This window comes from Arachis duranensis, chromosome 3 (genome assembly GCF_000817695.3).
Source record: "Arachis duranensis cultivar V14167 chromosome 3, aradu.V14167.gnm2.J7QH, whole genome shotgun sequence".
Classification (NCBI taxonomy): Eukaryota; Viridiplantae; Streptophyta; class Magnoliopsida; order Fabales; family Fabaceae; genus Arachis; species Arachis duranensis.
This window is the reverse complement of record NC_029774.3, coordinates 32768931-32791071: the sequence shown is the minus strand read 5'-3', so window position 1 is coordinate 32791071 and position 22141 is coordinate 32768931. Positions and strand designations below refer to the sequence as shown.

Sequence of the window (22141 nt, the reverse complement as noted above, 5' to 3'; positions counted from 1 at the left end):
ATTATATTAACCATTTAATTAAATTATACATATAATAAAAATAACTAATTATTTGATACATGATAAATTAAATTGTGATTATATCACTTATTCTCAACCATCTTTCATTTATACCCAAATTAATTATAATAGATTGAATTTTAGATATACTATTATCTCACTACTAAACAATTCTACAATTGAGAGTTTGTTCTTCTGAAAAAGAAAAAGAAAATCAAAATTTAGAGAAGTTGTTTGTTAAATCATATCATCATATTTATTTCTCTGTTTATTCCTTTGAATGTTTTTGGGAATTTTTAAAGGTGTGACTGTGGGTTCCTATTGTTGTACCAAAAACCCTAGACTTCACAGTAGTATATAGAAGCATCGCATCTTAAAAGATCTAGGGACAAAGACAAAGCTGGATAATGGGGTGCGAAGACAGGGGGGGAAAATGAGATATATATAGCAGCCGTCAAACAAAACAAGCGAGATGCCACTGCCACTCTCCCAACTCCGCTTAATCTCAATTCCACAAGTTATCGCCCGTCGCTACATGGCCTCCTCCGCCGCTGCCGAGCCCATAAGCCCATCCAACACCCGCGTGGGCTGGATAGGTACGGGCGTCATGGGCCTCTCCATGTGCTCCCACCTCATACGAGCCGGCTACACGCTCACGGTCTTCAACCGCACCCCTTCCAAGGCCCAACCCCTCCTCAAAATGGGGGCCCACCAGGCCGATAATCCCCTCTCCCTCGCCTCCAACTCCGACGTCGTCTTCTCCATCGTCGGCTACCCCTCCGACGTTCGCGCCGTCCTTCTCGATCCCCACTCCGGCGCCCTCGCCGGCCTCCGCCCTGGCGGCATCCTTGTTGACATGACTACCTCGGAGCCCTCCCTCGCCGTCGAGATCGCGGCCGCGGCGTCCTCCAAATCCTGCCATTCCATCGACGCTCCCGTATCTGGCGGCGACCACGGCGCCAAGAACGGAACCCTGGCAATCTTCACTGGAGGAGAGGAATCGGTGGTTAAGCGGCTCCAACCTCTGTTCTCGCTGATGGGGAAGGTGAACTACATGGGAGGAAGCGGAAAGGGGCAATTCGCGAAGCTGGCGAACCAGATTACGATAGCGTCGACGATGGTGGGGTTGGTGGAGGGGATGGTGTACGCGCACAAGGCGGGGCTGGACGTAGGGTTGTACCTGGATGCGATTTCTACCGGTGCGGCGGGTTCGAAGTCACTGGATTTGTACGGACAGAGGATATTGAAGAGGGATTTGGGGCCAGGGTTTTATGTGAACCACTTTGTGAAGGATTTAGGGATTTGCTTGAAGGAGTGCCAGAATATGGGTATCTCCCTGCCTGGTTTGGCTCTTGCTCAGCAGCTATATGTTTCTCTCAGGGCTCACGGTGAAGGCAATTTGGGCACCCAAGCTCTTATTTTGGTTCTCGAGAGGCTCAACAATGTTTCACTTGCACCTGCAATTGCTTCCTCTTAGGTTTGTGGAGGATATGGAACTCTGAACACTGAAATTGTCTTCTTCTTCGACTTATTATTATTATTATTATTTTTATGTGATGATGTACATTCAATTAGACTGGTGTCGTAACTCGTATGTTACTTGCATCAGATTGCTTGGCCGCTTTTCTCTACTTTGTACGTTTTGGTAATCAGTGTTTTCTAGTTCAAGTCAACCCCTCGCTTTCTACAAGGGGTCCTCATCGTATAATTCGGACACGATATGAACAATTGAGCAGTTGTTAGTAGGTGATAGCTACTAACTTTGTCTGTGTTGTTGCATAATGAGTGGTTGATATTTTATCATTTGGTTATTTCAAGGGTGAACACAATTTGATTCCATGTTTCATGAGCTGAAAATTTGAAAGAAAATTCTGCGGTTTATGTCACATGATGCGACATGAACAAGACTCATGAGCTTACAAGTGAGTATGAGGATGAGGAACGTGTAAGAATGAAGTTAGTGCAAAGTATGCCTACTACTTGTAGTTATAGAACAGGCAAAAAATCGACATGTCATCTCCCTCATTTCAATACTCAATAGGTTGCACTTGGTCTTTCTAACAAAGTTATAGTTTTTATTAATTTAGATTCGTTTGCTTTATTATCACTTGTGGAGACTAAGGATTTATATGTGAATGGTGGTTTGAAAACTTTATACTAAGAGGTGGTTGTAGGTGGCCAATGTTTTTAGGCTTCATTGGATATTGCTGAGATGTAGACATGTAGTTCGATATATGGATCTTAATAATGAGAGCTTTCCTGAATCTGCCTCTTTACTCTGTCAAATCTTGGAGCAATTCATAACATCTAATTATACAAAAATTGAACTGAGACCTAGATCAAGTGATAGTTGCTTCTTGCTTGGATTATTTAAATGTCATGTTTCGAATTTGATCTTTAAGGGTGATGTGTATTCAATAGGTTTCGTGGCCAGGAATTTTGTCATTGACTCTTGACGATACATACCGAGAATGCATTTTCTAATTAATTGAGCCCAAAAAAATGCATTTTCCGACTATGGGACTGAATTGCATCATCAATCACATTACTGCTATTCCTCTCTCTTCAAACCCTTGAAGAAGCCTGTCCTGGAAGCTATGTTCTTTGCGGAAAATTAAAAATTAAAGTAGAAGAAATAAAAAGGGTTTAATTAAATTATTTTTAAATCATATCTTAAGATATTAATAAATATTTCAAATTTTCTAATTACTTAGTCACCAAAAAAAATTTCTAATTACTTAATATATAAAAAACATATTAAAATGTTAAATTTTGTATTTCTTTTATAAGAATTTTCTTGATAAATAATTTTAATTATGATTATACTACATGTATATCAAAATCAACTATCAATGTCAGTATAAAATAACTTTTGAAATACAAATATATATTAAAAACATTAAACTACACATGTACTTAATTTTGGTGTAGTTATAACATTATAATCTTAAAATATGCTCCAAAGACATATTTTAGCTAAATTCAAATGGAAAAAAAAAAAAGGACCATGGGTGAGAAAGAGAGGGAATGGAGTGAGAATACATTAAGTCCTGATTTATGAATTACTACTGTTAACAATACTAATGATTGATGAATAACAGTCATTAATGACTCAGAAGCTTTGGATTAAAATGTTTGAGGCTTGTGAATACATTAAGTCCTGATTTATTCTGGTTGAGAAGAGACTATATTCCGCAAAAGATGAGATTGCTCACAGCAAGTTTACATCTCCCATATTATTTCCAAAATGTAGGAGGGACAAACACTGAAATTAACCAAAATAATAACATGCCCCAGCAATATCACTGGAACTCCAAGGTTGCAATGAAAACGCAGATCCCTCCCACAGCCACAATTTGGACATTAATCACCCTTCAGTGTAAATCTCCATAAGACCAATAAGTATGGCATTGCTGCTTCAACGTGTTGACCTATTACTTATACAGGAAACTTGAAATTAGCATTACACTCTTTTTTACCTTGGCAAAATATGAATCAGTTCTCATCAACTCCCAAATACTGGGAGTGAGATGCTGCAAGGAGAGCAGCCCCGATGCCAGAGCCGTCGTTAGAATGCTCAATCACAATAGTCTTAGCCGCCTCTTCTCCGAGCAACTCATTCAATGTACTCTCCAAGCAAGCTCTGAACTTAGTGTAGTGTTCAAACAATCCTCCATCCAGTGCTATCACTGCCTTTTGCTTCTCCCCAGCCTTAACGGTGTCTCTTCCTGTTTTCTTCAGGATGCCCAAAATACCAGCCGCAGAAAGACGTGCCCCACGTGTGGCAACAATGTCGCAGAGCTCCACAACAATCTTCCTCATTTTGAGGGATGTATTAGAGATCTGACAAAAGGGGAAGGCAGTAAGAAAATCTATTTATAACATTTTATAACGAAAAAAGAGGAAGAATTAATAGGGTGATGTTTAATACCTCTAATATATCTTTCAATTTGTTTCCAACCACTTTGAGATCTGGAGATGTGTCATGATGCATTGCTGACATATCAGGGGTCCTAGTAAAAAAATGTCAAAGCTGTGTAAGCTCTATGAAAACAAAAGAATGTTGTCATTTATATGCATGTTTGGAATAAGGCTAGAAAGGAACTGAAAATGGAGAAGCCAACATTTGCATTTTATCGCTTATCAGTGTAAAAAATGTTTTTGTTCACCCATGTTTTCTACTGGAGCAAATAAGCAGGCTGAAAATAACTTGAATCATATTATTTTCCCCATTATTCACAATACACAAATAACTGGATCAATTTCTGATTTTTCATTTCCACTGTCTCCGGTTCCAACCTGTCCTACCAACCACCAACCTGACCCTTAAAAGAGGCAACGAAGAGCAACATTATGCTGATCACAAAAGTGTTGATAGTGGTTGCCAATAATAACCGAAGCAATCTCAATATTTGAGAAATTACACAGAATTGTAATAAGAGGTTCCATGAAAAGAAACTAAACAGAAGCATGCATCTTAATAAGCAGAATAAATATTTGAACAGGCCAAAATAGAAATCTAGACAAGAATCATCCTAGACAAGTGAAAGTGAATGTTCGGTATAATTAACTAGCATGCATACCTGAGTATGAAAGGAACTCTCAACTTGGGGGGAACAGTATCTCCAAAAAAGTCAGCTTCTTCAGCCATCTTCAATAAAGCTCTCCTTACAATGTCCCCCAAATACATACCAGAAATCAACTTCTCAAATATCTGTGAACAATAGTGGAAGAATATTACAGAATTACACATGCTGGTTAAAGTTTTAAACCAATGACTATAACGTGATGATCTTGACCTGCTCTCCAGGGTTTAAGCTCTCAGCATCTAGAGCTACATCATATCCTGTTAGAGGAAGATGTGAGGATCGGAAATTACCCCACTCCATGTTTATAACCTGCAGTATTTACATGTAATCAGAGCATGCTTTATACCAGCAAATGGTGACGCTAGTTCTAGTATGACAGTAAAATAAAGATATTTCTAACATGCAAGACAATGACAATCATAAATAGTATAACCTACTTACCATGTCTCCTGATTTCGGGAGAGGGCCATGCCATTTTGGAATAGCATTTGCACGTTCCACATATGCTGCATTTGTCCCTGTACCAAGGATCACAGCAGCAATGACATCCTGATTGTAGAATCTGCCTCCAGCTAGTGTTCCAATGGTATCATTAACCTAATGCAAAATCATCGAGTTAGTCTGGTGTACAGCCTTATTAGTCCAAACTTTCTATCAAACGCAAACTTGAAACCATCATTCTCAAGTCCATATATTAAAAATTATTAATCAATCCTGAAGAGAGGTTAGTGGTACTGACTAGAGCTGAAACTCGCATATCCAAGCCAATTTTTTGCATCGACTTGGTTAGTTCTCCCACGACATCTTCCCCAACCTACAAATCAGAACATAAAGGAAAAAACTATCGGGTTACATGCTAATGAGAGAACAGCTGACTAAAAGAGAAATTGGTACAAGATATCCCCCTCTTTCACAAGAGTTCATGTAATACAAATTTAAAGCATGTCAAGGCAAGCATTGTAATTTTGGACTTGCAACCGTTAATACAATAACAAAAAGGAATAAAGTCGTGTCTGTCTAATAGAAAAAGATGTATGGAAGACTCTGCAACAACAACAACAACAAAGCCTTGTCCCACTAAGTGGGGTCGGCTAATGGAAGACTCTGCAAATGCACCATAAATGATGGCAAGAAAGAATTACAATAAAGTTAAATATATCATAATCAAGGTAAGAATAATTACCACATCTTCAATATTGAAACCCTTAGTCCACTTTATTAGAGTCCCAGATGCAATTGATGTTTGCCTCACAGGGAATGAGAATGTAAAGCCCAGTTCTCGTTGTCTACCAGGGGGAGGATGAACTTCTTCAGGTTCTGAATTAACAAACTTTGCAAGAGCAGATGCAATAAAATCAAACAGTCCCTGTAATGACATAATGAAAATATATCAGAGGTTGCAGGAAAAAAGAATCTCAATAGATAGATGTTTCCCATAACACACTTACTTCAGAAGAACCAATCATCAAATGAGGAGGAATTGAAACTTCTTCAAACTCTTGGTTGATGACACCTTTCTCTTTTCCACCTAAATGTACACGAAGGACACGAAAGTTTGTGCCACCAAGGTCCAGAGCATAAAAGAGCCCTGCCTCATCCCTGTAAATAATGGGAAAGTTCATGTTTCCAGAAAACTTGTATTTTTTACATCAACTGAAAGAGTTTTACAATCATTCAAACATTATATTTCTTCATTTGCCCTGAGATTTGGTTCTTCAAAACACCATATAGCCAATCAAGTGCTTTAGGAGTGAATTCTTATCATCCAAGGATTCTTAACCATAATGTTATTACCATGACTGTTTGTTTTGCTAAATACTTTCCCTTTTAATCAAGCAAAATATGACGTGCTAGAAGAAAGTATCATTCTAAAACTCACAATAAACAATAAGTTCTATTCATGTCCTCTTTTAAAAATCATACTACATAGAAAGATAGAAATAAACGAATAAAATTCTATGTCAATACTAGAATGTGATAAAAACGAAGGCAGTAGATATAATAACCAAATTATAGACAGCAATCAAATTGAGAATGGAAAATAAAAGAAGTATAAACAAGACAACTACGAATGAACTAAGTTAGCCATTACTCTATAAAATAGCAAAAATACTAGAAAAAAGTCAATATTGCAGGGAGAAGGGAAAAGAGACACTCCTGAAATGTAAGACAAAGCTTGGCCTTTGATTGTTTCAGACAACTATATGTCACTAATTTCAATCAGAGAAGATAAAAAATTGATCAAATCAAAATCCAAATTCGAAAAATCTACGTACCCAGATGGGAGATTATCGACATAGCTGATCAACATCTTAAGCTTGCTGCCACCTTCAGATGCGAGACCAGCGTGCATCTCAACATCCATGGCATCAGCCACCTGCCTCAGCTTCCAATCTGGGGTCTCACACTTTTCCCCAAACTCCTTCAGTATGGCCACAGCGCGACCCCACTTCCCGTTGCTCTTCATCCGGTGGCGCACTACCAACACCGCCGCCGCACAAAGGGCAGCCGTGCACACGACTGTAGCTCCCACTGCAATCTTGCCCATCGCACAAACCGAAACAATCGAGCCAAATCCTGCAAAAAGTTAGAAACTTTTTGGTTCAGGAAGATAAACCCTGATTGGGAGAATCCGGGATTTGTAATGAGGGAAGCTCAATGGTTCGTGTTGATGCCCATGGGGGAGAGAATGAGAATCGGGACTTGGGTGAAAAAGTGGTAGAGTTACTATGAAGAGAGAGAGAGAGATTGAGAGAAATATATATATTACAGAGACCCAAAAGAAAATAGAAAAAAGATCTGGATCTGACTCTGACTCTACGGTGAAATGGAAATCTTTAGATAAAATTTCAATCTGTACAGACCAAATTGGGCATCCCCGGTTAATCAGTTAAACATGGATAAATCAAGAATACTAACACACACTGTAAAACCAAAAATCAATAGCTAATTTCTAGTATATTGTTAATTTCTTAAATGTTAAATCAAAAACACGACACGACAGCATAGAAAAGCACTTGAACGAACAAACCTTATTGGAAAGAAAATCGATGGAGTCCATAACAGCAAATGTTCACATCCGAAAAACGTGCGAAAATAATTAAGCTAATGGCTGGTTGCGGATTTCTTTTGGATAATTGGTTGTTTCATTATTTAATCCTGTTATTAATGGTTCAATGAGGTGGGAAAACCGATTTATTGGACAGTGTAAACTCCCTAAAATTTCGATTAGACTTGTCCGATGTTGGGTTGCCGAATCTCGTCCAGCATTAGTGGACTGAACAAGTATGTTTTTCCAAACTTATTATGGGCGCCACGTGTACGGCTGATGTGTGTTATGATCACGTGGACAGTGGGCCACACTCACCTAAACATTGCTTGGTTACTATAGGAAGCCCTCCTTCCTAGTCAAATATTTTCGGGAAACTAGTCGCTAATATAGCACATTGCACATGCCTAAATGTCTTCTTTTTAATGGAATCCATTGTATGGAATCATAATAAAAGGTGATGGATAATGCCCCAAATATATATAAACGAATCTATTTATTCATACCATGAAATGAGCAATAATGCCATAGATTTCTAATCCATCATCTTGTTGCGCCAGGTGTATGTCTACTGGATTGTATTTGTTTACGGCTAACACAGAAAATTGTGTTTGATAGAGAAGATATGAATTGAGACAATGTATTTAGACTGAATTAGTATTTTTTATGTCTATCCTGATAAAAAGAATACAGAAATACTAATAAAGGATATAACTTATTTTTTATTTTTTTATTATTTTTGTTAATTTTTTATAATTATATTTTTGACTATTATATTTTTCTTTTCATTTTTTTTTGAATAAAAAAAATGAAAATAAATTGTACATTTATAATTTATTCTAATTTATCACCAAATAAAATACAAAAATACTAAACTTTGTATTTCTATCTTTTATATCTTATTTTTAATGTCTTATTTTACCCTGTTTTTAGAAAAATAATTTTGTATCTCTATTCTTTATGTCTTATTCTCATTGTATTGTCATATACTGTTCTCGAAAATCAAGGGAGTCATATATCTGTGATATGTCTATCACAATTTGATGTACATGGGTTTAAATTTAATTATCCAAATCCTATCCAAAGAGAGTACAAGTAAGGATTGCACGAGTCTTGAAAGCAAGATGGGTGGCAATGCAACTTCACTCTAATGTTGTGATATTGACTCTTGGATGGTTCATGTGCTCAACATACATCTAACAAGTGATCACCACATCAATTAGAAAAATCTTCGGAAGGCTTGCCCATTTCTTATTCTGATTTATACCCTTTTTCTTTTACGTCACATGAATCACAAAGCTAAGAAAGAACTTATAGGACCCGCAAGCAAAATAATAGTATTATAGTAATAATAATTTGGAATAATGTTAGAAACAGAGAGAAAAAAAGATTTGAGGGGCATGGTTAGGTTATAGTTAGGCTGAGAGTTCTGTTTCTGTGGGGTTCGTTGTTAGGTTTTGAATTTGGTGCTTTGCTTTCATCGTGTTGTGCTGTGAATGTCACCCTTCCAGTGAACAAAAATACCATATCATCAATTCACCTATCAAATTATTGTTAGTTAATACTATTTTACACCTTATTTCCAAAATAAAGGGATTTAGGGATCATATTTGAATTGAAGGACCACAAAGACATATAAGCTAACAGTTCAAGGATATGATAGAAGCCCATTATTCCATTTTATATATTTTTAAACAAACTGATCCAGATAAGTTAGAAAGGCTATTGCTCCTCCTTCTTCTACTACTGAGGCAATTGGAGCATCACGTGTTATGTGCCCCACACACATGCAAATGGAATACTCATCTTCAATTTCAGAATACAATCCTTCCAGGTTAACCTCACGACTCCTCTTAAACATTCTTATTCTTCATAACATCATAACTCATTCGCCCTGCATCACTCACACTTCTTAATTCAATCTTAAATGTCCATCTGCCTTTCTAATGATTAGTCAACCTATTAAGAGGACCAGACACAGCCAATAAGAACCAATTTCATGTTCATGTTTTCGAAAATCAGTTTTCTTTTGGGTCAAACACTCGATAAACAGAATCATTTTCGTTTGCCACAACACTAGACTGCAGTAGAGGCTAGTTGCGAGAAATGCGTGGGTTTGGACATTCCAAGAAACATCGGTCCAAGAGTTCATACCAAGTTTTTGATTGTTTGTTTATAGTATTAATCCTTTTCATCAGAAACTAAAACCTGAAGCCCACTATTATAAGCATCCGGTTGGGCCCAGGAAAAGCTTGGAGTTTCTCGCTGATTCATTTGATTTTTGAAAATCTCGACATAGTGTTGGATCAAGCTTGTATCAATATCTCAGTTCAAAAAATAGATACGATTCTCTTAAAAAAGAGTAGATTTGATTCGAAAATTATTTAATATTTATGTCGAAATACTTATGGTAAATTGTAACAAATAAAGTAAATATGTAAAATAAATGAAAGCTTTAATTAAATAGCAGAATAAAATTAAAATTTAAAAGAAAGTAAATACTTGAAGAGAGAAAGAAAAAATACTCAAAGAAAAGTAAAATATAAATAAATTAATAGAAAAAAAAAGAACAAAAAGAATAGAAGAAAGGAAAATACAAGAAAACAAGAAATAAATTAAATTAAAAGTGGACTTCAAACACTCACATGTACTTGCACTCTATTGACTTTTGTTGCATCAGTATGATTAGGAATTTTATAGAGTTTGGTGTGATGATAAAGTGTTTAGATTGAAGTCCCCTATTCCTTCTGAACTTCTCCTACCATGAGGATAGGCTTGCAGATTTTCCTCTTCCCACGATCTAGTTTCTTCCTTTTTCTCAGGTCACAACCTTGTTTTGACCATGAAGAATCTTGACATCCAAGTTTGTCATCCCATTTCTTCTCTTACCTTGATCTCTAAGTCCCACATTCTCTCTTCAGTTTGCTCCTCAAAATCTACACCCCTATTCTCGACTCAGCTTGAGCGTAAAACAAAAGTCTTATTGTTCGAATTATTAGAATTGCTCTAGCTTCGACTCCGATCATTCTCCACGCTTGACTCTCCGCATAATCAGAGTTTTGTTTCCTCATGTTGAGTCCTTATTCTGTTGACATTTCGACCATGTGTGGTCAACTGATTTCGTCCCGGATCTTTTCGACTTAATACATATTAGTCGGTAAACATCCTAGTCAAATTTTCTAACAGGTTAAAATTCGTACTAATAAATTTTTCCTCAAAACTTATCATTTAGGAATTGAAATAATAAGTTTATTAATCACGTGCTAGTCATAAGCCAAATTTAAATTTCACAATTTAAAAAGATAGTTATACAGTTTTTGAAATGGTTCGTGCATTTTTTCGGAGAATGTGTAACGTCTTCCCTAGACTTTTAATGGGCTTTGAAGTTAAAAAACTAACCATCTCCCTTCAAAAAAAGGTACTATTACCTCATCATTTTTACTATCTCCACCATTTACTTCTCATTTCTTTAATAGCAATTGGCTTCTTCTTCAAAATCTCTTTCAACCATTTCCATTCTTATGGATTTACAATCAACTCATTAGCGATCTGCTTCACCTTCTATTATTATCACCTCTTCTATTTCTGCAATCGTTTCCGCTACTATTGCTTCCACCATTACTCTTACAACCATGGCTTCCGCTTCTTCTTCTTTTCCGGCCATTACAACTACTGCGGCAACCTCTGCATCTGGTGTGGCACCAACTACCCAACTACCTCCCTACATGGTGAAGAAGACGATAATGTTCAAATCATCCCTCCTCCTACCTTAATGGCTGATGTGACACAATTCTACAACGAAGATGGGAGCTTGAGAGCCCCCAATTCGAACATTGAAACTACTTCCCTTCAAGGTTACTAGCCATTTGTATTCATTTTTAGGGCCTTTTTCTACTCAAGAACAAGTTGAGTCTATCTCTTCTTTCTTTCCATCTCTCCCTGAGCATTTACATCTAACTTTTTGCAAAAATATTAGGGCTTATTATTTCGCTAGTCGGGTCTTTAGGACTGCCTCTCCAAAGGAATTTAGTTCTCTTATTTCGACTTAGATGTCGAGGTTGGCCCCGACCTATAAAACTACATGGAAATCACTAGGGATTGTTTATGCTCTAAAACTAGCTACCTTCAACCTCTCTTATACTACACCCGTCTTACGAGCTAGTTTATACTTTTGGTACTCTGCTATCAATAACTTCCATTTTCCTTATGGAATGATGGGACCAACTTTGATGGAGGTTTTTGCTTTGACTGGCATAGCCTCCAACAGAGAATGTGTGTCATGGGCTACCGAATATCCCGATGATGTTTTCGACATCAATTTTGACTCGACTTTTGTGTCGGGCTTTATTCAGAACAATATGGGATTCGAGGGTGATCCCATGACTGATAGTGAACATGTGGCCTTTATGCTTTTATGGCTTAATGCCTTTGTCTTTTGTCTCAAATCCATTCAAATTCAAAAGAACAATTATCCACCACCTTTTCTGCTTGCCCCTTGTCGAGAAACACCTCTTTTCTGGTTTCCAGCTCAACTTTCAAAACCTCCTCTAGGAATGTTGAAAATGTAATTTTTCGAGTAGTTCGGAATATTATTTTGTGCCCATTTGTTATTTGACACACTAGAGGGAGGGAATCTAGTTCGATTTGACATCTCTTGGGATTTCTAATCAATTGTGATAATAGTACCCATCTGCTGTTTGATAGGAGCAGCAGAAGAGTATCAACTCTTACCCCCTGCTTTAATTGGGCTTGCCCCATGTCTTCTTGATAAACCCACTCTTTACTCTTTTTGTAAGAGTCGAAAGCCTTGGCACCTGATGCATCGAACAAAGCGCAGCATCGAGGGCATTTAGCAATGTTCCCTTCTTCTTCCTTTTGCCTTAGCAAAAAATTCAACAAGTCCTCTCCTATTGTCTTTCTGCTTCGAATATGTCGAGTTTGAACTGATCATCTTTTTTCATAGGCTCGACAGAGGCCATGATAATTGAGAAAGTTATTTTCTTTGTTTTAGCAAAGTTTAATGTGACCTGGAAAAGATCGAAGTCCTCTTTCATTTCAAGTTTCTCTGCAAACTTTAGTTGACCATCTTCAATAGCCTTCTATATCAAGTCTCTGAAACGTACACAATTTTTAGTATAACATCCAGAGGCTTTATGAAATTTACAAAAAAAATTATTTCTAATTTCATAAACAGATGGCATTCTCTTTTCTTCAGGTAGTACAAGTTTTTTATCCTTTAATAACATGTCAAAAATTTGTTCACCTTTTGTGAAATCGAAAGAGTAACTTCTTCCTTGACAAAGGAGTTTTGTATGCAGCTGGATTAAGAGATCAACACACATATGGAGGTCTATCTTTTAATTTTGCAGCAAAGGCAAATTCATTGTTTGACTCTTCCTCGCTCATACAATTGACATAATTCACCTTCTTATTAAAGAAAGGTTTTCTTTCACTTGACTCAAGTTCCTCTTTTTTTATTTAATTTTTCAATTTATTGTACTTTATCAGCTGGCTGAGACAAGTCTAAAAATTGTTGATTTACTAATTTTTTTAAATATTAAAGTTGAGACTATTTATGGCCATCTTGACTACTTCAGGTTCAGGAATAGGAGTGAAATATTTGTTTTTCATATTATTGAATCGTATCAAGTAGTCGTTGATCGACTCCATTTTTCTCTCTTTACTGTGAATAAATCAGATAAAGTTACTTTCATTTCGCCTCTAAAGAATTGAACATGAAAACTTCTCCCTAATTGAGTTCAACTATGGATCAAGTTAGGTTGCAAGTTTGAAAATCAAGTGAAGACATTTTTTGTTAGAGAAGAGGTAAGTATCTCATTTTCAAATACTCATTGTTAGCTAGCTCACCTATCTCGACTATATGTCAAGCTATATACTCGACCATCGATTCTTCGCTTTCCCCTGCAAATTTAGTGAGTGATTTGGGAGTTTTGACTCCCTTAGGGAGTTTAGCTTGCAAAACATAATCTGAAGATGAAGATATAAAATAAGGTTGATTTGTTACCCCTATATTTAACCTTGCTCTATTCATAGTTATATTTTGACCATAGGCTTAAGCAGCATTGTTTACTCTTGCTTCATTTAAAATTCTATTTAAATCATCTCCTCTATTTAACATTACAGAGGATTATTAATAAGCATTCCACCTATTGATGGTACAAACGATTAATTGATTACTCCTGCAATATCATTGACACGTCGAGCTATATGCTCTATTCTTATATTATTATTTTCCATTACAGGATTTAAAATTGTAGCCATCTGCTGTGTAAGCATATTGACTAAGTCGTGATGGTTATCCTCAATTTATTTTCTAAACACAGGCAAGGACTTAACCGTGTTAGGAGACATTATTCTGACAGGAACTTGCCTCGACATTTCTGAAAATATGAAGGCACATCCTCTACTAGCTGAAAACTTTACTGGGATCGCCCATGTACCTTGTGTCAAACCAACATTTGGCATTACCATGTTAGGTTGCAAGGACATAGGCATTGACACTAAATATGGGGGATTGCTCAACAAATATTGACAAGCATTATAATTTTTCACATTAGGATTATAGTGAGTCGATATAGCCACTGGAGGGTAACCTGCAGGAGGTATCAAGTTATACAAGAGATTATTCCTTGTATTGGTCGTACCTCCCATAAATCCCATGTTAGGATTTTCTATTGGTGCAGAGTAATTTGGAGGCAATCCATATGGAGGTCATGTACTGGGCACAGTTGAAGGAATTTCCTTTGTGATCACAGGGTCCTCCGATTTGATGGGCAACCTCTGCCTCTGAACCTCTTGTGTTTTCACCATTTTCATTATTTGACATATTCGTTAAAGTAAAGGCTCTATTAGACATTTTTAATTTGCTATTGCATAATTGCATGCAAAATTTGACACGTTACTTAACCTAGAGTCTAAAGGTGGCAAACAGGCCAAAACCCATCAGGTTGGCCCGCGTAACTCACCAAAAAAGGCGGACCGGGTTAAAAATTTAAAACCTTCATAATTGAAAAGCCTGTCTAACCCGCATTGCCTAATCCACAGGCTTTGGCGGCTTTCAGCAGGGCAGGACGGGCTTCTCCGGCAGGCCCATTATTTTTTTGTAATTGAAGATGATAATTGAAGATGTTCTAAGTTATAATTTGGATTATGTTCTATGTTTGATTGATTAGAGTCTTGAAGATATTTATTTATATATTTTGGACAATTTTTGTTTTATTTTTTTTTACAATTTTAGTTTTATTATTTTGTTTCAAAAAATTGGTTGATGATTATATTTATTACATATTTAGAATTAGAAAGACTTTAATGTTTGTGAATTTAGAAATTGTAATTTTTTTATGTCTTTAGAAATTAATTATAAATTTATTGAAATAGTTGTGATGTTATATATATTGTTTAATATTTAATAGTTTATTAATAAAAAAATTAATTAAAAAAAGAATTGGCGGGCTTAGCCCGCCAACCCGCCATTAGGCGGGGCGGGGCGGGCTTTTGGTGGGGTGGGACGAGCTAGCCTGTTTGCCTCCCCTACCAGAGTCCCACCGGGTGTGCCAATTTGCTTCACTTGATTTTGACAACCTCGACAAGATATCGGATCAAGCTTATATCAAGATTTCAGTTTGGGGAGTAGATACGACTTCTTTGAAAAAGAGTAGGCTCGACTCGAAAATTAGTTAGTGTTTGTGTCGACATACTTGTGACAAATTGTAACAAATAAAGTAAGTATGTAAAAGAAATGAAAGCTTTAATTATATGGCAAAGTATAATTGAAATTTAAAAGAAAGCAAATACTTAAAGAGAGGAAGAAAAAGAAAAGTAAAATAAAATAAATTAACAGAAAAAAGAAAGAATAAAAAGAATAAAAGAAAGGAAAACACAAAAGAAATAAAAATGAAATTAAAAGTGGACTGCAGACACTTATATACACTTACACTCCATTGACTTCTATTATGTTAGTGTGACTGGAAATTTTGTAAAATTTGGTGTAATGATGAAGAGTTTATGAAGTCCCCCATCCCTTTTGAACTTCTTCTATTTGTAGACCATGAGTATAGGCTTGCAGATTTTTCTCTTCCCACGATCAAGCTTTCTCTTTTTTCTCAAGCCACGACCTTGCCTTGACCATGAAGAATCATGATATCCAAGTTTGCTATCCCACATCTTCCCTTACCTTAGTCTCCAAGTCTCACGTTCTCTCTTCAGTTTGCTTCTTAAAATCCGTACCCCTGTTCTCAACTCAACTTGAGGGTCAAACAAAAGTCTTATTGTATGAGAAAAACAATAGCTGCTTTTCGGCCTGTTTTCCACCTATTAAAAATCTTTCGACCGATCATTCTCCACACTTGATGCTCCATATAATCAGAGTTTTGTTTTCTCATGCCGAGTCCTTACATCGTCGACAGTTTGACTATGCATGATCAACTGATTTCATCTTGGATCTTTTCAATTTAATACATATGAGTCGGTAAACATCCTAGTCGAATTTTCCAATAAGTTGGAATTTGTACTAACACTCCCATTTGGAGAAATTGATATATGTGATATGCTTTTCCATCTGCCACATATACCAAGCAAGTTAAAAACTTGGGTTGTCAAAAGGGTTTGGAACTCATTTAGACTTAGTCCGCTTAAACTTACGAGTTATATGAGCTAGTCTGTGTAGATTCACTTTATTTATGGATCGTGGCTTTTTAATTTGGACTGTTTATGACCAGCCTAACGAGTTAAATGAGCTGGTCTGTTTAATTTTTTTTAGAGTAAAGGACAAATAAGTCCCTGACCATTTCTTTTGCGGACATTTTTGTCCTCAAGGAAAGGAAAATACATTCAAGTCCCTCACCCCCGAAAAATGTGGATATTTCAATCCTTCCTTTTAATTCAGGCGTTTGGGCTGGACGGAAAACGCTGATCTGGCAGAGGTGGCGCTTACCTGGCCGTTACGGAGCCCACGTGGCAGGGAGCTTTTTGTAACAAGACATATAAGTCCCTGGAGACAAAAACGACGCCGCTTCATTACCTTTCTTTTTTACGCTCAGAAGCTGCAACCTTTCTTTAAAATGAGCTTGTCTCTCATACAAGGCTACTCTTCTGCCGAAGAAGATGATCACCCCCACTTCCATGATTCTTCTTCCGACGACGACGCCGCCGCCCACCACGATGTCGTCACTGTCGAACCCTCAGCGGCGTCCCACCCATCATTGGGCAACCGATCCATCTTCGACCGCCCCCAACCTTCCTCTGCTTGCGGTCTTCCTTCTACATTCGATGCATTCTCCGAAGTAAACACTCCCATCCAAGTTCCAGTCTTTTTGCTTCGTCCACAATTCTCTATTTCTGAAATTTTAGAAATTAAATAATAATAAACATTTTTTTTCTATAGTTAAGTCATTATCTTCAATTTTGTTTGGTATTGTTGAAGTTTGGGTGTTTGTGTAAACTTGATGGGAGGTTGCAGGGCCGCCCCAATTTCTGAATAACAGCGAGGAATATAATCCGGTGAAAGATGCTGAGCCGCAACAAGGGAGGCATGGCAGCAGGAGGAATCGTAAGGATAAAAAGGATTTACCCACAGGTATCTATTATATCTCTAAAAAGGTTTATGCTTGTTATCTTTGGTTTATATACGACAGAGTTATGGTTATCAGAGAAGAACATCAAACTAAATGCTTTCAATCTAACTTTACCGTAATTAGTCTTATTCCACCATTGATTTGGAATGGAGATTTTATACTTTAAACAAAATTAACACACGTGAAGGGATTGAATAGTTCTTCTGAGTTTCTGGTTTCCCCTTTGTTTCAGTTGTGTGTTTGTTATAAGCTCTTTTTATAAAAAAATAAAAAAATAAAAATCCATACTTGCTTGTCAAGTTTCAGTTGTTTATGTTCAAAATGCTTCTGGATGGCCTCAATTGAAGTGTTGGCCTTAGGTGCTATTTGGCAAAGGGATACGATCAATGATCAATGAAAATGATATTTTTTTTCTAGGGTTGGTAACTAGGTATATTACTCTGATGTGTTAACTCAGCTGGCAGCTACTGTAGCTCATATAAATAAAAAGTCTTTAGTTAACCTTTTGGACTTTAATTTGGTTCCAATAATTGGTGTGTTCTTATTCATTTCAAAATTTTAATATTTGTTTATACACTTCTTAAAGGTGCGGTGGTAGAGGCAAAGCCTCAATTGGTTGGGATCCATGAACGAGTAAGAAGTGACAATGGTAGTCAACCACCGACATCAGTTCTGTCAAGCACCCCAGAAGAAGGCAAGCGGATGCCAACGGCAACCAATCCCAATACTGAATTTTGGGCAAGATCCCTACTGTTATCAATGTCTTTTAGGATGCGAGCTCGAGTCAAACTGACCTCCACTTCTTCTCCAGCTTGATGATACTCCTTCAGATGCTATGGAAGGAAGAATTTCCTTTCTTCTTCCACTCCCCACAACACCCACTTCGCCCTTTCTGTGCAGATGAGGGATTAGGGCAGAAAAATTTGAAAGATTGGGAGAGGTCACAAAACAGCATCGTTTTTATCTCCGGGGACTTATATGTCCTATTACGAAAAGCTGCCTGCCACGTGGGCTCCGTAACGGCCAAGTTAGCGCCACCTCTGCCAGATCAGCGTTTTCCGTCTAGTCCAAACGCCTGAATTAAACGAAAGGGTTGAAATGTCCACATTTTTCGAGGGTGAGGGATTTGAATGTATTTTTCCTTCCTTGAGGATGAAAATGTCCACGAAAAAAAAGGTTAGGGACCTATTTGTTCTTTACTCTTTTTTTTTAAAAAAAATATTTTGAACAAAAGTCACTTTTGAATGAAAAAATTAAAACAAAATTTTTTAGTCGATAAGTTGGATTTTCATATTGAATAAAAAATGTTAAAAATACTAATTTTTAAAAAAAAGTCATAAAATTAAACGAAATGACTATTTAGTCCATTATTTTTTTGGGTTAATCAAACTCAGTAATCTATTTAATCTAAAATTTAAATGAACATCATTTTAAAGATAAAAATTTACTTATTTAAATAGATAAATAGAATGATCCAATAAATTTAGCTCATTTTGACGTCCTATTAAAAACAAATAATGAGATATCATTCACTTATTTTTTATCATTTTCTTGGTGAAAGCTAGATGTTAAAGAGTGGAAAAATTTATCATTTTTGGTGAACAACAGTTTATGCTATTAGCTTAGATTCTGATAAGCTTTATAATCATTTATGGGGAATGACTTCAAATGGACCAACTAGAATTTTAGATCTTAATGATTCGTGTAAAAAAATATAAAATGATCTTATAAAATGTCTATACTATCCTTTTCTTTATCTTTCCTTCAATTAAACATCTTCCATCATAATACTTACTTCTACCACTACAAAAATATCAACACCACCATTAATGGTAGCACCAACACTATCCTTGCTCTCCCTTTTTTTTGTGAAATTGTTCTTCTTGTTATGCATTCAAACTTCGAACCAAATCATTGTCTCTCTTTTATATTTTCGATCTAACACGCTCTTATGAACTTGGATATCTTCTCCTTCCTGAAACTCTTCCTTAGAAATCCTGAAGTTGGGCGGTAAAAACTGATGTCATGGTTTCCTTTGCTAACGCTGCAATGCCAGCAAGGGAGAGGGCAAGAAGTATGTGAGGTACTACTGACAGGGAGTGATAATGAGCGAAAAAGATCTACGGCAAAGATGCTGAGTTAGTGCTCTGATGAGACAGTGGAGTAGGATGGTGGCATGGTTCTTTGAATGAAATTTAAAGTAAGGAGATAAACCTAACTTCTAAATAATGACCGGTGTAAGAATTTTTTTGACGGTAACTTATTGATGTTTGGAGTGTTGTAAAAAAGAATAAAAATAAAAATTTAAAATAAAATTATTTTTTAAATTATTTAAATATAAATATAATTATTTTATAATTAATAAAAATTTTAAATTTTAGTCATTGATTCAAAATTTAAATAGCCATAATTTATAAAAAATCTTAGACCATCAAAAATTATAATATACTTTTTCCAAATTCCAACTGATAACTAATTCTTCACAAACAATGTGCGGCTAACATTATATAAAAACTATTTGCAGGCCACGTTGGTTACAATACTCTACATAAATAAAGCTTTTGAAGATTTTGTAATCATTATTTGATACCCTCTTTAAGTTTTCTTCCTATATTGAAACTGATAAGACCCAATTTGAATTTTATGGAAACACAAGAAGAGGATAGTGCTTGGTTTTGCATTGTTTTAATTTACTATCATATTGGGTGAGTTTGAATAAATAACTTAATTAAGATCTTTTAAAAATAAAATTTAAAACATAAGAATTTATATTGATAATAATTTATAAATAAATTATTTTATATTTAATTTTTTAATTAAAAGTAAAAACAAAATGTTACTTATAGACCTATCTTCTGCACAAATTATATTATTAATAAGATACAAAACTTTTGTTTATTCACTTTTTAATAGTTCATTTCTTAGGGATTAATTTTAAATAGTCAAACATGCACTCCTTCCATTGTTGCCGATTCTAAGCCATTTGCATATCGTTGCTGTCCAATTGTACAAGAAACTTTTAACCCCCAAAATCCAACCGTATCCAACTATAATCATTATTCATTTCGCACTTTCTATTATGGTTTGAATTTCTACACGCACTGTGAAAAATGCATCCTTGACACATTACATGACAAATTCTAGTTTTTCCCAATACTTGCATGCATATCTTTTATTTATGAGAGGCTATTGAAAATGCAAATATTGGTAGGGATTTAAGAAAGAATTTAAGTGAGTCACCATAGTAAGAACATCTCCAATTGTTAAACTTAAAGACTTTAAACAAAAGTGTTAGATGGGAGACACTTCATCATAGTAAACTCTTTTCATTTCTTTTGTAGATATAATCAATGAATGAATTGAATTGCTATTTTTAGGTAATTTTCTTTTTCTTTACACTCTTGTATATATTACTTTGATTTCTAGGTTGCTTGTTAGATTCATGTTTGATTAGAATAGTTATTTTTGAATTGCATGTTTGGTTTAAATTGCTTAATTAGTTGCATGTTTGCATAGTTTTTAGAAGTTAGTAATTCTATTAATTTTGACTTTTGGTTAGTTCTAAGAATGCATATAGTGGTTGAGATAATTTTGTTCTGTTTTTATGCTTCCCTAAAAAAAAGAGTTGTCACGCGTACGCGTGACCCATGCGTACATGTCGACGTCTCAATTTTGATCATGCGAAAACCATGATGAATTAGTGCTGCTGCATGGTTCCAAAACAGAGAGTTGTGCTAGAACCATGCAGGCATTGTGCGCTGGGCACGAAAAGCCCTCACGCGTATGTGTCGGTACCTTTTTCTTCATTTCACGCGTAAGCATGATGGACGCGTACGCGTCACATGTCTTTTCCTCCTTATCACGCGCACGCATGACCCATGCATGCGCGTCGCCTTCGCGCCCTCAGCCTCAGCTGCCCTGTTTTTTTTTTTCTTTTCTTCTTCTTTCTTCTTCCTTTCTTACTTTCTTCTTCTCCCTCTTTTCAATGTTTTACTTCTCATTTTTCTCATCTTTCATTTTCTTTTGTCCATCGCATTTGCATACTTTCATTCATTACATTTTAACGTTATTTTTGTAGATTATTCTTATTTTCCTTCTTGAGTTTGCTATTTTACTATTGGTGTTAAATTTTTCTACTCAACTGTTGAGAATTTCTTGGATCATTTTGGTGCTTCATTACTTATTTTGCATGAATTGAAATTTTTGTTCCGTACACAAGATTAGTGATTTAATCCCTTCTAACTCATTATTCTTTGTTTTGTGCTTCATTATCATTGAGTTAGGATGGGACCGAAATCTCTGATGCTTATAACTAATCTTACTTGTGTAAATTCTTGTTTGACCTTGATGCTTTCAAGAGCTTTCATCATGCCATTTACTTATTCTTTGATTTTACTCTTGCATCAATTGTTAGTTGATATGCCCTTTGCTTATATTACTTTCTCACTTACATGTTGTAGCTATCATGTAGTTGAGAATCCCACTTTTATTCGGTATTAGCCCCCACCTATGTTCTATTTGCTTTGATGTCTTTGTTTTTGGGCTTAATCTTCTGTCTTTTCTCCCTTTTCACGCTGGCTACCAAGAAGGGAAAGGAAAAGCTTCTAAATGGGGCGAACAACAAGTTTCTCCACGTAATCTTTTGAAGGAGCTCATCAGTTGTAACAACCCATCCTAATCCATTTTGCTCATCTTTGCATGCACCGACAACGGTGCAATCTTTAAGTGTGGGGAGGTCGATGACCGACTTCCGTGGGTAACTATTTCCTTTTCCAACACCAATGCTCAATTCTCTTTGTTAGTTAGTTGTTGCATTGCATGATAGATTGCATGTTAGTTAGAATCTATACATATTTTACCACTTCTTTCTTGCTAGGACTACTTGGTTGAAGTGATGATTTCTTTTTCAA

At 36.0% G+C, this 22141-nt stretch overlaps 3 protein-coding genes across 3 annotated transcripts; 2 read left to right on the top strand and 1 right to left on the bottom strand.

Annotated features, from left to right (window-relative positions):
• Positions 1-300: 300 nt before the first annotated feature.
• Positions 301-1811, top strand: LOC107478575 (probable 3-hydroxyisobutyrate dehydrogenase-like 1, mitochondrial). The gene has a single exon (XM_016098710.3). The coding sequence runs from the start codon at positions 473-475 to the stop codon at positions 1475-1477; it is 1005 nt and encodes a 334-aa protein (XP_015954196.1). The 5' UTR covers positions 301-472; the 3' UTR covers positions 1478-1811.
• Positions 1812-3087: 1276 nt separating this feature from the next.
• Positions 3088-7438, bottom strand: LOC107478574 (hexokinase-1). Its single transcript, XM_016098709.3, has 9 exons — positions 6866-7438; positions 6038-6188; positions 5773-5955; positions 5329-5403; positions 5031-5186; positions 4800-4898; positions 4584-4714; positions 3932-4013; positions 3088-3843 (listed from the first exon to the last, which is right to left on the bottom strand). The coding sequence occupies exons 1-9, from the start codon at positions 7135-7137 to the stop codon at positions 3496-3498; spliced, it is 1497 nt and encodes a 498-aa protein (XP_015954195.1). The 5' UTR covers positions 7138-7438; the 3' UTR covers positions 3088-3495.
• Positions 7439-16718: 9280 nt separating this feature from the next.
• LOC107478668 (uncharacterized) lies at positions 16719-18047 on the top strand. Its single transcript, XM_016098799.3, has 3 exons — positions 16719-16940; positions 17110-17233; positions 17818-18047. Exons 1-3 carry the CDS (start codon positions 16719-16721, stop codon positions 18045-18047), a joined length of 576 nt encoding a protein of 191 aa, XP_015954285.1.
• Positions 18048-22141: the final 4094 nt, after the last annotated feature.